We start from the raw sequence: 15,624 nt of genomic DNA, 5'->3' as shown, positions 1-15,624 counted from the left end.
TATAATAGCCCTCAATCATCCATTTAAGAAGCTTTGGTCTGTGGCCAAAGGAAATTACTTTAATTTTCTGGTAGTTTATGGTCAGGTACTCCGGCTGGCAAAAAGAGCTAAAATCCTTTAACATACACATTAAGCCCAGAAGTATTTGAGGCAGCAAAACCATGGCATCTGCATAAAGAAAGGCCAATGTAAATTGGTGCAAACTTCAGGAAGGGAAACACTACACCCCTTCTAAAGTCACCAGAACTTCATTAGTGTAAATAGGAAAGGGGCCAATAAACAACATGAAATAGGAAAGGGGCCAATAAACAACTCTGGTGGACTCCCTTTATGAGGGAGATAGGGTCAGTTAACTCACCTCGTTGCCCTATCCTACCTTTGGCCACCATTTGGCTAGTAAGGGCTCTCAGAAGAGAGAGTAGCCTAAGAGCTATGACAGCCCTCACAAGTTTCTCCCAGAGATGACTTCTATCAATGGAATCAAAAGCCAATTTCAGGTCAATAAGGACCACAAAAAATTCCCCCCCTTTGGGGGGAGCAATATTTATGAATTAAATGAATAGGGGTACATGATGGGGTGTTCACTCCACACCAGGCCTGAAGGGATTAAGATGGATAAATTGGCCTATTAACTGCCCAGGCTTCACCTGGAAGAGGAAACAGGGAGCAGGGATTTAATTAGAAGAGGCTAAACTGGGCAGAAAGAGCCAGGGACTATATAAGCCAGGAAGCTAGCAACAGAAGGGGCTGGAAGGAAGGAGTCTCCAGTCACTCCCTGGGAGAAGGGAAGTGTGTCTGGGGCTGGATGCAAGAAGCCTACAGTTACTCCTCAGGAGGAGAGAGTGGAGCTTGGTAAGCCCAGAAAAGGGGGAGAGCCAAAAGAGGTAAGCAAAGTTCAGGGGAAAAGCAGCAAGGTATGGGGTAGGTCAAACCTTGCCTGCCGGCGAGAGGGCCCCTGAGCAGGGACTTGGAATAGAGGGAAGGTCCAGGTCCCCCTACCAGCTGCTGATGAAGTGGCACCGGTGGGGCACTGCCTGAGTCTGTTTGTGAAGAGAGACTTTCCAGCCCTGGAAGGGGGGAACACATATGGTGACTTGGCTGGAGGGTTGAGTCATGAAAAGGAAACTGCGGTTCCTGGAATAAGAGGGGTCTACACACTGAGAGGACCATGGGAGAGACACTGCCAGGGAGGGCACAATGTCTGGCCAAAGCTAATCCCCAGGATGGCCATCAGGAGACGCCACTAGCAGTGGCAGGGTAAAATAGTTTTCAATGATAGAGCAGCCGTTCCTGAAACCAGCTTGTTTCTCAGCAAATAAATTACAACTTTCTACCTAAACCTTTAATATCCACAGGAGAGCTCTAGTGTAGTTTAAAAATCACATGTAAAAGGCAAGTTGGTTGGTAATTCACAGACTCATTGATGTCACCTTTTTTTTGTAAGGAAGAACAATATAACTGGTGGGCCAACATGGAGGGGAGAAATTCCTGTATTATTTATATTAGTAAATAATTTACTAACACAGGAGTCAAGGGCCCACAAATGTATACTGTCCTTATAAAATTCTGTTGCAATAACATCCTCCCTGTTTGTTAGGACATTGTTGGTTTATCAAAATTGTAACTTATCTGGAGACTGGAAGCCATTCTGGAAAGGAACAAAGGTTTGGGGATAAAGGCTTCAATATTAACTTTAATCTTGTCATAGCCCATTGCGACCAGCTTCCAAAATAAAGATTTTTTTTCTCTCTGTGGCATCAAGTTCAAATTGCTTCCAAAGGGCCTTTTGATGCTCCAACTTTTATTCAGCTATTTGTTATATTTCCTTCTGAGGATAACTAATTTCTCAATAGAATCAGGAGAACCATGATTTCTGACCCACATTATCTGAAGCTGTTTCTTATGACCAAAGTAAGCTGACTCATACTAGATTCTTATATGAAAATAATCTTTTTAGGAGTCAAGTAACCTGTATTTTTTAACAATAAATATTATATGTATTTCTCAATAAGTACTATGATCCTGTGCTGGATCATTAATGTTCAAAAGGTGTTTTTTCAAAACTAACAACTCACTGCATTCAAGTTTCTCTCCAATTTTATTCTTAACCATGGATGCAACTTAATTCACAACAAATTTACAGCTTCAGAATCAGAAGTGAGACACAATCTGTCTAAATCCATCTGGGGGAAAGTGGTCAGAGAGCAGAAATTCATCTGCAAGGGTTGATGATTGCTGTCACTAAAAGATCTGAGAAACAAAACCAACTTCTAATTGGAACTGAGATATAATCAATCACACTTCCCCTTTTAGCAAATATGAATGTAAAATGACCCTCAAATCATTGTCCCATCTGTCATTCAGAACCTCCAGTCAAAATCTGTTTTAAGCCTACTTCTCCCAGGATTTTGATCTTCAACCTTCTGAATGGTTTGTAGGTCTTAAGCAATAGGGTTTAAGGCCTGGCTGTTTGGTTTCACCTAAATAACAGAATATAGTCCAACAGGTTTTTCTTCTATGACCTGGTCACTTATTTTCTTAAAAGGAACAGAAATTCTTTCTGGTTGTACATTCATAGACTGTTTCCCTTTTGACTTTTTCTATTGAATGGTCTCTGTCTAGGAAGAGCTCTCATACTCCAGACTTTCTTAGCCATGCACTAGTCTTTAAACTCCACCTTCACTCTCTCTTGCGAACCCCAGTTGGAGAGCCTTTTTACCTTTTAAAATATGTCTTCTGGGTAGAAAATAAAACACTGATCGTTTCAGTAATACGCATATATGGTACTGCAAATTGGCTTGTGACTATCTTTTCCCAAATTTTTTTATAAACAGGACCACTGACCAATAATACTTAGAATTTCTACCTCCTTAAAACAGGGGTACTTTAATTTACACTGGGTTGAAAAGATGAAGCAACTCAAAAGACTGCTTTCTAACCTAAGCGGTACAGGAGGGATAGCAGGAATAATTTGGAAGTTGTCACCTCCAGCCTTGTTGTGATGGTCACAGGTCTCACACCAGGGTCATCAAGCTGGTCTAGAACAGAGCTGCTGCTAAACACTCTGCTCCAGTGGTTCCCAAACTTGTTCCGCCGCTTGTGCAGGGAAAGCCCCTGGCGGGCCGGGCCAGTTTGTTTACCTGCCGCGTGCTCAGGTTCGGCCGATTGCGGCTCCCAGTGGCCATGGTTCGCTGCTCCAGGCCAATGGGAGCTGCTGGAAGTGGCGGCCAATACGTCCCTTGGCCCGTGCCGCTTCCACCAGCTCCCGTTGGCCTGGAGCAGCAAACCGCGGCCACTGGGAGCCGCGATCAGCCGAACCTGAGGATGCAGCAGGTAAACAAACCGGCCCGGCCCGCCAGGGGCTTTCCCTGCACAAACGGCGGAACAAGTTTGGGAACCACTGCTCTACTCAAATTGACAGCTAATAATGAGGGGCCCTCAGGGAAAATGCTTCCTTTAGAATTTCTGGACTCATGCCAAATCTGCCATAAATCCCCTGCATAACCTTGAGATCCAAGAAAGATTCTTTGATTTCTGAAATATCTTTAAATATTAAAAGGGGAACAAAGAGAGCCCAGGGAATTATAGACCAGTCAGCGTAACGTCAATAGCTGGAAAGATACTGGAACAAATTATTAAACAGTCAGTTTGTAAGCACCCACAGGATAAGAGGGTGCTTACAAAGAACAAATCATGGCAAACCAAACAAATTTCTTCTTTGACAGCGTTATGGCTTAGTGAATAGGGGAAAGCTATAGATATGTCTTGATTTTAATAAGGCTTTTGATAGTCCCACATGACATTTTCATAAGCAAATTAGGGAAATGTGGTCTAAATTGAATTACTACAAGGTGCGTGCAAAACTGGTTGAAAGACGATACTCAAAGAGTAGTTATCAATGGTTCACTGTCAAACAGGGGGGATGTATCTAGTGGGGTCCCGCAAGGGTCTGTCCCGGGTCCAGTACTAGTCAGTTTTTTCATTAGTGATTTGGATAATGAAGTGGAGAGTATGCTTATAAAATCTGGGGATGACACCTGTCTGGGAGGGGTCACAAGCACTTTGGAGGAAAAGATTAGAATTCAAAACAACCTTGACAAATTGGAGAACTGGTCTGAAATCAACAAGATGAAAATCAGTAAAGACAAATACAAAGTACGTCACTTAATAAGGAAAAATCACATGTACAACTACAAAATGGGAGATAATTGGCTAGTTGTTAGTACTGCTGAAGAGGATCTGAGGATTATAGTGGATCACCAATTGAATGTCAGTCAACACTGTAATGTAGTTGCAGAAAAGACTAAAATCGTTCTACTCATTAACAAGAGTATCATATGGATAAGTAAGACACAGGAAGTAATTGTCCCACTACTCAAACCTTGTGAGGCCGCAGCTGGAGTACTGTTTCCAATTCTGGGGGCCACGGGAAAGATGTAGACAAACTGGAGAGAGTCTAGAGGAGAGAAACAAAAACGATAGGCTGGGTTTTCTAAACTTTTTATCAGGAAAGGTTAAAAAACCTGGGCATGGTTAGTCCTCGGAAAAGAAGACTGAGGTGGGGATCTGATAACCGTGTTAAAATACGTTAAGGGCTATTACAGAGAGGACAGTGATCGATTGTTCTCCATGTCCACTAAAGGTGGGACAAGAAGTATGGGCAGAATGTGCAGCATGAGCGATTGAGGTTAGATATTAGGAAAAATGTTCTAACTATAAGGGTAGTGAAGCTCTGAAATAGGCTTCCAAGGGAAGTTGTGGAATTCCCACTGGAGGTTTTTAAGAACAGGCTGGATAAACACCTGTCAGGCATTGTCTAGGTATACTTCTTCAGCACAGGGAGATGGAATAGATGATCTCTCGAGGTCTCGTCCAGCCCTATACTTCTATGATTCTATTATGGTATCTACTAACTTCCCAATGAACAGACAACTCTCACAGCAGAAAGCAGGCTTTGCTAACCATCCAGGGGAAGAATCAGGATTATCTCCCAGCATAGGATCAGAGAGAGCAAGTGTTCTTGTAGATATAAAAAGGAAGTCTACGTGTCTATGAGACACATTATCATGGGGAGACTGTCTAATCGTTGACTGGGGACATTACCTAGTCCTTGATTAAAGTTAGGAAATTAGATTCAACCCTCAGGATGAGTACCTGATGATAAAACTAGTGAGTCAAAGGGTCTATCAGGTAAAGTGACCTCTATCTTCCCTAACCCCCTCTCCAAAAAATAGAAGGGTGGGAGCTGGCATACAAGGTTCTGTGGAGATTTCAAGGTTCTGTGGCAATATCTGGGCCTCTGCAGGCTTTCCCTTGCCATGGGTATGAGGGTTATAAAATCTGTAAAATTGCTTCCCATATGACTCCTCCTTCTGGGACTGTGTGGCTCTTTCCATGCTCCCTATGTTAAGCTGGCAACTCCCTCCCTGGGGAGGACAGCAGGGCTCCCCTCACCAGAATCCCAGAAACCAAAAGGGATGGATGGGGAAGAGATCACCCAAACCTTCACAAGAGGTTATCAATAGCAGTAGGGAATCTCTCCAGTACCTGGAGGCAGTGGTGGGCTGGAGCCGGTTGTTAAATTTAGAAGCCCTTTTAGAACCGGTTTAGAGTCCTGACTTCTAAATTTAACAACTGGCCAAAAGTGGCGCCTTCGGTACCAACTATCTGGGTGCTTCGGGGCTGGAGCACCCACAGGGAAAATTTGGTGGGTGCAGAGCACCCACTGGCAGCTCCCCACCCGGCCCCAGCTCACCTCACCTCCGCTCCACACCGCTCTGCTTCTTCACTCCCCCCACCCCCCTTTCCCACGAATCAGCTGTTCGTGCAGGAAGCCTGGGAGGGCTGAGAAGCAGGTGGCGGCTTCGCACTCAGGCCCAGGGAGGCAGAGGGGAGGCGAGCTAGGGCGGGGTGGGCGTGAGGAGGGCCGCCCGCGCCGCAGCAGATAACCCGGGGGGCACGCAGGGGAACCGCTCCCTGCCCCAGCTCGCCTCCGCTCCGCCTCCCTGGGTCTGAGCGCGAAGCCGCTGCTTGCTTCTCAGCCCTCCCAGGCTTCCCGTGCGAACAGCTGATTCGCAGGAAACCGGGGGCATGGAGAAGCAGAGCGGGGCGGCGGGTTCAGGGGTGGAGGTGGAGCGGGGTGGAGCTGGGGACGGGCACGGGGCGGGGAGCTGCTGGTGGGGGCTTTGCCCCCATCAAATTTTCCCTGTGGGTGCTCCAGCCCCGGAGCACCCACGGAGTCGGTGCCTAAGGCACCACTTGTGATGTGATAAGTGGGGGGAGCGGCCGCTCCTCCTACTCCCCCCCTAGCTACACTCTCCCACCCCTAGGAGCCAGAGGGACCTGCCGGATGCTTCCTGGGAGCCGCCCCAGGTAAGCACCGCCGGGACTCCCCACCTCGCCCCCCGGCAGGTCCCTCTGGCTCTTAGGGGTGGGGTGGGGTGGGCATCCACTACGGTGGCCCACAAGACCCTCCTGCCCAGTTCTGGGGGCAGTGAGGGGACAGGGATCCAGGGTGGGTGGAGCAGGCCACAACCCCCTCGTGGGGTGAGGAGGGAACCGGTTGTTAAGATTTTGGCAGCTCACCACTGCCTGGAGGCAGGGGCCTCCCACATACAAAGATCAGTTCCAGCTGATGTTTGGACCACCTCTGCCTCCGGGACCACAGCAATGGAGTTCCAAGCCCCTGCGTGTCCTCTTACTGGCTTCAATTTGTTGGCTCTTGAGGGGGCCTATGTGGACTGACCGGCTAGTCAATTCTCCGTTAACAGCTTATTCAGTTGGTTCTTCACCTTTAGTTATTGACCAAAAGGTGTATCTGACTTTCCTGTCTAAAGACAAAGCAGTACAATACCAAACAAAGACATATATACCATCCATCCAGGAAGCAATTCTTACCTCACAGTATGTTCACCTGACACAGAAGGGGTGCTTCAAGGTACGCATTTCGGCTAGTACTATTTATAGTATGACTTTACAAGTTGCAAAAACTCTTTATACATCACTTAAAGTTTAAGTTTAACCCATCAGTTTGTGCCAGCTTTGTCTTTGGTACCTCCCTATACTTTCCCATATCTCATTTTAAATACTACATTCCAAGTGCTGATGGGACTCTCTAACTGTACTTGGTAGAAAGTATTCATGCATCTTTGCTTTGGCAAGTTTCTATTTTCTAATGCCAAAGCTGACTTCAGGTTTGCAAAGTGCTGTGGGATGAGTGGTGTGTGTCACTCCCAGTCAGGAAACATAACTTTCAGGGCTGGTGCAACCACTAGGCGAACTAGGCAGTCGCCTAGGGCGCCAAGTGGTTGGGGGGGCAGTGGAGCGGAGGTGACCTGGGGCAGGGGGGCGCGGGGAGGGCCACCTGCAGCAAGTAATGGGGGGAAGGGGGGGGCGCACAGGGGAACCGCTCCCCGCCCCAGCTCACCTCTGCTCCGCCTCTTCCCCTGAGCACCGCCCCGCTCTGCTTCTCTCCCTCCCAGGCTTGCGCGCCAAACAGCCGATTGGCACCACAAGCCTGGGAGGCGGGAGAAGTGGTGGCATGCTCGGGGAGGAGGCAGAGCAGAGGTGAGCTGGGGCGGGGAGCTGCCACAGGGGGGGCTGCCCGGGCCGAGGAGGAGGAGGGAGGGGGCGGCGGGGAGCTGCCACAGGGGGGGCTGCCCGGGCCGAGGAGGAGGAGGGAGGGGGCGGCGGGGAGCTGCCGCAGGGGGGGCTGCCCGGGCCGAGGAGGAGGAGGGAGGGGGCGGCGGGGAGCTGCCGCAGGGGGGGCTGCCTGGGCTGAGGAGGAGGAAGGCGGGGGCGGCGGGGAGCTGCCGCAGGGGGGGCTGCCCAGGCCGAGGGGAGGGAGGGAGGGGCGGCGGGGAGCTGCCGCAGGGGGGGCTCCCCGGGTTGAGGGGGGAGGGGGGGCAGGGAGCTGCCGCAGGGGGGGCACCTCGGGGTGGCGGGGAGCTACCACAGGGTGGGGGGGGTGGCACAAGGTGGAAGTTTCGCCTAGGGCATGGAACCTCCTTGCACCGGCCCTGATAACTTCCCAACACCCCTGTGAGTTACATTAATACCATGCACATAATATCTATTAATGTGGTGTATACTATGCCTAGCATATATGTATTGGCTAACGCAGTTGAATCACCCAGCACAAAGGGAGGGGAGGGACTTCTCCTCCAGCAGCACCTCTTAGGCTTCTCCACTCACTTTCTGCTGCTGGGTCCTCAGTTTCACTTGCTGCTGCTGGAACCGCGGCTCTCACCTCTCCACTGCCCTCTGCACCAGCCTGGTCTTGGTACCTCACTGGCTGATCACTCCACTGTTCAAGTAATTAATCAAAGTGAGACTGCTCAAAATGTAGGGGTGTAAGAGGATTTCAATATTTTGTGAAAGGAATTGATAAAGCTGCATCTATTTTCTTATGTTATTAAAATGTTCAAGAAAAATATTCCAGGAGATACACTCGTACATACGTAACTAGGTGACGGGATGGAACGCTTTAATTCAGAGGTCCTCAAACTGGTGCTCCATGGAGAATTGGCTGGTCACATGCTAAATTGCATTAAAAACTGCTAAGGCACATTAAATACTCTTACAATATTAAACAGTTGCTATAGTTCTCACGGGATATTACATGATTGTGAATGGAAGGCGATCCATTGAATTGTGAATGGGGAGGGAGGCATCAATGTGACTATCTACGTAATAAAATGTGATCCATGCTATGGTCCAGTGTGGCAATTTTCTTATCTGTAAAACAAAGGGGAATCAATAGATAGGTAAGCTACTGAGGGGGCAGCCGAAGAAAATCCATTTTAATGGATTGAAACAACTAAATTTGTTCCTGAGGAGGATGGGCTCATGCTAAAACTGAAAAAAGTTTGAGGGGCATAATCAAGGATAAACCTGTAACGTTAGGCAGGTTAAGTAAGCAATACTTCATGTTTCTAAAATATCTTCTATTGCCTTGTTGTTTAACAATAGGTGGAAAAGGCATGGGAGGCTGGGAAGGAGGGATCCGTGTGCCAGGGATATTTAGATGGCCGGGAGTGTTACCTGCAGACACAGTTATCGATGAACCTACAAGTCTTATGGACATTTACCCTACGGTGACTTATCTGGCAGGAGGGATAGTGCCCCAGGACAGGTACAGAAATTGTAAAACATATTCATTACTTTAAATTTCCAATATGGAATCTTATTTGAAAACATTAGATCTCGATATTGGATGTTTATCATGCCATTTTCAGCCTACTTTTTCAGATCCCTAAGCTCAGGGGCGAAAGTAAAATAGAGCTCTTACCGGTATGGGTCCCTCTCTCTCTCTCTCTCCCCCAATCCCCGGAAGGGGCAGGGCCTCAGGTGGAAGGGGCGTGGCCAGGGGTGGAAGTAAGTTACATTTCTTACCCCTACAGTCCAAACACAAGCAACCCACCTCTACTACATACTTCATGGATCCCTCCCATTGCGTGACTTAGCTATAGAAAATAAAGCTACTGTTACTACTACCAGTACTGTCTGGAATAAAACTTTACTATTGGAATAAGCCTGAAAACTCACTGTCACATTTTTCTCCTTGTCCTCCCTCCTCCTCCTCCTCCTCCAGCCAGGCTGGCCACACAGCTCGGCTCCGCATTCCCCTGACCCCCGCCCTCAGCAGGGGCTGCAGCAGCTCCCCTCTATCTTGTAGCAGGGAGCAGGGGGACTGGCTGAGGGAGAAGACTCCCCAGGATGCCTCTGCCTGCGTAGAAACAGTTTAAACTTGCTGCTCCCTCCCTGGTTCAGACTGGGATTCGGGGCTATTTCTGGCATCCTTGTTAATTTCATTCACAGTTGGGGGGGGGGTGTGTGGAAGGTGAGACCAAGGCAGGGGCAGAATACAATAGCCATATGGCTGCACAGCTTAAATCCAGAGCTAATAAAAGCCAGTGGAAGGGGGAAACTCACTATCACATTGGTTTCTCTCCTGTCTCGTCCTCTGGCTAGGCTGCCCGTTCCGCTGTTCACTCCTGGTCTGAACTGCGGAATTAGGATTTGTGCTGGATTTGTGCTGGAAATGGCCCACCTTAATTATCATACACATTGTAAGGAGAGTGATCACTTTAGATAAGCTATTACCAGCAGGAGAGTGGGGTGGGGGGAGAGAAAACCTTTTGTAGTGGTAAACACCCATTTTTTCATGGTTTGTATGTATAAGAACATCTTCTGTATTTTCCACAGTATGCATCCGATGAAGTGAGCTGTAGCTCACGAAAGCTTATGCTCAAATAAATTGGTTAGTCTCTAAGGTGCCACAAGTCCTCCTTTTCTTTTTGCGAATACAGACTAACACGGCTGTTACTCTGAAACCTGCGGAATTAGGGGCTATTTCTGGCTTCCTTGTTAATTTCACTCACGGTTCTTGAGGGAGAGGGGTACCAAAGCCTGGGCAGTTCTTTTCTGCCCCCTGGATGAAGCGATCTTCAATAATATAATACACAAAAAATATAATCAAAATCAGGAACCATTTCCAAGTTCAAATATATCCCATTCCCTCCCCAGCAGAGGATCATGGTTGTGATGTCCAAACTGCTTGCAGATCCTCTTTGAAATGTTACTGTTTAAAAAAAAAAAACATGGAGAACATGGTGGGAAGATGTGTTCTGATGATCGGGGTTTATTTTAGGCAAAGCAATTTTGGTAAAACAACTAAAGATTCACAGGGAAAGAAAATAGCCCCATAGACAAAACCACAAAGGGTCTGGAGGGGAAAACTGGATATTCAGGGAAATTATTGCAATGATACTGTTATTAAGGTGCCTTATACCAGTATCGCTTATTCCCCTTCCCCTTCCTGTACAAAAATAGCTATAACAGCAGAAGCACATTTAGATACTTAGAGAAAGTTTTGTCAATTTCAGCCTCCACACTCTGCAGGACACCAACACCCACAAAACAAAAAGAGATCTGAGCCCCTATGTCCTATGGACATTTCAGGTGTTTAATTCAATATATAAAGAGGGTGGAATGAAAACTACTGTTTCTTTCAAAGGAGGCACAATAATTTCCCTTAATATCCAGTTTTCACACCGCGGAGTGAACAGCTAAATTTAAACTGTTCCTATGCAGACAGCAGGCATCCTGGGGAGGCTTCTCCCTCAGCCAGTCCCCCTGCTCCCTGCTACAAGCTAGAGGGGAGCCACTGCAGCCCTTGCTGAGGTGGGGGGGAGGTCGGGGGAACGGGGAGGCTAGCCGCATCGGACAGCCTGGCTGGAGGAGGAGAGAAACCAATGTGACAATGAGTTTTCCCCTTCCACTGGCTTTTATTAGCTCTGGATTTAAGCTGTGCAGCCAAATGGCTATTGTATTCTGCCCCTGCTTTGGTCTCACCTTCCCACCACCCCCCCCCAAACAACTGTGAATGAAATTAAAAAGGATGCCAGAAAGAGCCCCGAATCCCAGTCTGAACCAGGGAGGGAGCAGCAAGTTTAAACTGTTCCTATGCAGACAGCAGGCATCCTGGGGAGGCTTCTTCCTCAGGCAGTCCCCCTACTCCCTGCTACAAGCTAGAGGGGAGCCCCTGCAGCCCCTGCTGAATGCGGGGTTCGGGGAAGCACTGAGCCTAGCCCTGTCAGCAGCCTGGCTGGAGGAGGAGGGAGGAGAGAAACGAATGTGACAGTGAGTTTTCCCCCTTCCACTGGCTTTTATTAGCTCTGGATTTAATCTGTGCGGCCAGAGGGCTATTGTATTCTGCCCCTGCCTTGGTCTCACACAACCCTCCCTCCCCTGCTCCCAGCAACAACCCTGAGTGAAATTAACAAGAAAGCCAGAAATAGCCCCGAATCCCGCGGTTCAGACTGCGGAGTGAACAGCTAAGTTTAAATTGTTCCTATGCAGACAGCAGGCATCCTGGGGAGGCTTCTCCCTCAGCCAGTCCCTCTGCTACCTGCTATAAGCTAGAGGGAAGCCCCTGCAGCCCCTGCTGAGTGGGAGGGTTGGGGGAATGGGGAGCCTAGCCGCGTCTGCATCCTGGCTGGAGGAGGAGAGGGGGAGAAACAACAAACAAATGTGACAGTGAGTTTTCCCTTTCCAAGCTTTTATTAGCTTTGAGTTTGAACTTTTTGCTCTGCAGCCAAAAGAGGTGAAAGTAAGCCAGTACTGAATACTCCACTTATTTGCCGGTACACTACTGCATCTTTTTTTACCGGTACTCCGTACCAGACTGGACCAGCTTACTTTCACCTCTGCCTAAGCTGCATATAGTTCATATAAATCTTTTACATGTTCGAGATTCACCCCTTACTCATAAATGTTCCTTGTTCCAAATGTAAGTTTTCAATTGTGCTTTCAATTGCAAGTGTTTTCATATGCAATGACAGTTGAGTACAGAACTTGTTATCCTGCAACTCACTGCAGTTTGGTGACTACCATTCTCTCCATCAACATTAGGGTGATCGATGGCCAGAACCTGATGCCTTTACTGCAGGGGTCCATTCAGCACTCAGCGCACGAGTTCCTGTTTCACTACTGTGGCATATATTTACATGCAGTACGGTGGCATCAAAAGGACAGTGAGTATAAAGGTTCTTCCAAAAACAATGATGGCTTCAATCTCTAGGAAAGCATATATGTATTGTATAATTCAATTTTAATATAGGCTAGATCGTAGCTTTGCAACAAGCCTGGGATGGGAGACAGTGTGTAGCTGTGCCACCTAGGAACAGTGCGGGTACCCACAGAGCAGCAATAATTTGCTGCTGTCCTGCATGTATATTTTGATATACACACTACGGACACAAGTATGCTGACCAGAATATTGGGTACAGAACTAAGGTTCTCCCTGCTCAGTTGCTCTGGGACGGGTAGTATTGACTTAATCCTGTTTGGATGGACCCAAAATCTGAATACCCCATTAAGCAGTATGAAGGCAAAGCTTGGCACTTTGTGTTACAAATTAAAAATTTTACTTGTTAAGTGATGAAAATATGTTCAGTGCTGAAAGACCTTTCACTCTTCTAATGCCATTTTATGTCTATCTGCATCATCTTACATCTGGTTTCTCTCCTACCAGGTGGGGCACTGTGGAAGGCTCATTATGTGACTCCAATATTCCAGCCAGAGGGTGCTGGAGCGTGTTACGGAAGAGGAATTTGCCCATGTTTTGGGGAAGGTGTAACCCATCATGACCCTCCTTTACTCTTTGATCTCTCCAGAGACCCGTCCGAGGCCAAACCTCTGTCTCCTGCCACTGAGCCCCTGTTTGACACAATAATAAGCAGAATAGAAAGAGCTGTTCAGGAGCATCGCCAGACACTGACTCCAGTCCCACAACAGCTCTCTTTGTACAACATTATGTGGAAGCCCTGGCTGCAGCCGTGCTGTGGGACATTCCCATTTTGCTGGTGTGATAAAGAAGGTGACAGTGCACACCCTGCTCTGTAAAGAAAATATATTGAAGGTTAACTGTATGAAAAGCTTTAAAATCAAGTGCTTTTTTTTTTGAGCAAATGGACTCTCTTTTTGTTGATTTAGGATTACACAGTTGGCTAGCTATATGAAATAGGGCTTAATGAAGGCCATTTCATGAAACAAGATACCAGTCTAGATGGACGAAATTAATATGTTCCAGTATGGCAAGTCTTAGGAGTATCTATCCACTGCTGAAGATATAGCTCAGATACATTGCAGTGTGCCAAAATTAAAAATGCTGCAGTAACCATAACTTTGAATCTCTTGACATCTGTGGATATAGGTTCACTAGCTCAGCATCATTTTTATACTGAATTTCTATGCAAGGATGTACTACCAACATTCTAGCAAAGGGCTGCCTGCAATTTTTCAGCCCAGTTTGTCATATATAAGACACGTCCTATGTAAAATACTTCCCCACCCCCAAAATAATTTCCCTTGATACCCCATGGAAGAAGAATCCCTTAGTCCACCACTAGATCCCCGTAGAGGCTCCTCTAGGTGATCCTTCTATCTTGCAGCTAGCTCTTCTAGCAGCAGCGGTGGTGGCTGATATATCCTCTGGCTGTCCAGTAGCTGGTTGGTTGAGGGATTCGCTGTCCCATGGAGACCATTTGGGAAGTGGTTCGCCTTTGGTTCTTAAAGAGGACAGGCCTCTCCTGGCTGATGGCAATCTCCCCTAACTAGTCTGGGGCTGTCAGTCCAGTCCCTAATGCATTCCTTAGAGCATGGTGGAGGACGCAAGAGGGAAGGAAGCTCCCTTTTCAGCAGCTGCCAGAGCAATGGGGTGGCATACCTGGCACTGCCAGAGTGAGGAACAGTCAGCACCAGACCCAACCCTAGTGGAGGCTGAAATAATAATATGCACAGCCAGTCTTAGTACTGTGGTAGAGGGCTGTGAAAGTTATTCTTGCCGCCACACCCCAGTGATAACCGATTCCTGCTGTCACGTAACAATAAAAATGACTCAGCTCCTCCCCCCCCCCTTACTGAAAAGCCCATGGGAGGGCTCAGAGGTAGAGAATCCCTTTGAGGATCCCCTAATGTGAATCGCCCCACCTCATTTAGACCAGCTCTGACCCCCATACCTTTCCCCACTCCCATCCCTGGCAGCACATCTCCATTGAAGCCATACTAACAAAGCTATCTCCTGGACATGACAGGGGCTGTGCAGAAAAAATAATATCTTAAGGCTGCATTATTTTGCTGATTAATTTATATGGGGCCAAAGGGAGTGACTATGTGGATCCTACCCACTTCTCCTCATAGACCACCCAGACTCCTCTACCTTCCCTTGGATATGTTTGATTTGGCTATATTTAAAATACATATATAAAATATTAACAACTCTAAGACTCCGCTAACCTATAAATTACTAGATGGAAACTTTCTCTTGCCTGCTTGGAACCTGTCTGAGCTGCTTTCTCAGCTTTTTTCTGGCTTCTTTTTTGATTGGCTTCTACTTATTAGGGCCAAGATTTTTGATAGTATTTAGCCATTGCTGCCTTCAGCATTGTAACATCTAACTGATTTAGGAGCCTAACTCTTATTTTTGAAAGGGATTTAGGCACTTATGAGTTAATATTCCATTCATGCCTAAATTCCTTTTAAAATTCTAAAACCTAAGCTCTTCATTTGACCCTTCCCGCATTGCCTGATTTCTGCACCTTGCTGAGATATCTTGTATTAATATCCACTTTGGCCCTCTAAACCTATTAGGGATTCCCAAAAATATATCTAAGCTGAGAATGTGTTCCCATACCCAAACTTTGAGTAGAAGCAGAGGTACAATCTCACCATTCCTGAATTCTGATCTTCACCCCACCTCATTATCAGTGGTCATGCCAAGTCTGACTCATCACCTGGGCTGTGTCAGATCCTACTTTGCCCATATTTCCTTTAAACAGTTCTTATTTAGGGTGCATTGCAGTAAGGTTCTGTGCAGCCATTCCTGGTGTCAGAGAGGATGAAACACTTTTGGCCAGATTTTCCAAAGGGCTTAGCACCCAACTGGTCTTTGAGAACAATGGGAGCTGTGCTTTTGAAAATCTGTCCCTTTTAAGAACAAACCACCCCAGGGTTGGAACTTGAGTGGCAGTTGTGGGAGAGAGCAGAGAAAGGATCTGTCTCTCTCACCATGGCCCGCAGAATGAAAAAGCTAAACAACCTCTGCTTTGAAAAACCTGCTCA

The 15,624-nt window shown here is 47.3% G+C and overlaps 1 protein-coding gene across 1 annotated transcript in view; it reads left to right on the top strand.

The window, feature by feature from the left end:
* Positions 1-13,904, top strand: part of LOC141983018 (arylsulfatase D-like) — a 37,292-nt gene extending 23,388 nt beyond the window's left edge. The window contains exons 9-11 of the mRNA XM_074945671.1: positions 8,971-9,133; positions 12,415-12,536; positions 13,037-13,904. Coding sequence (XP_074801772.1) covers positions 8,971-9,133; positions 12,415-12,536; positions 13,037-13,407 — 656 coding nt within the window. The 3' untranslated portion in view covers positions 13,408-13,904. The remainder of the gene's footprint in view (positions 1-8,970; positions 9,134-12,414; positions 12,537-13,036) is intronic.
* Positions 13,905-15,624: the final 1,720 nt, after the last annotated feature.

The sequence above is a fragment of the Natator depressus genome, chromosome 1 (genome assembly GCF_965152275.1).
Source record: "Natator depressus isolate rNatDep1 chromosome 1, rNatDep2.hap1, whole genome shotgun sequence".
NCBI lineage: Eukaryota > Metazoa > Chordata > Testudines > Cheloniidae > Natator > Natator depressus.
This window is presented reverse-complemented; position numbering and strand designations above follow the sequence as displayed.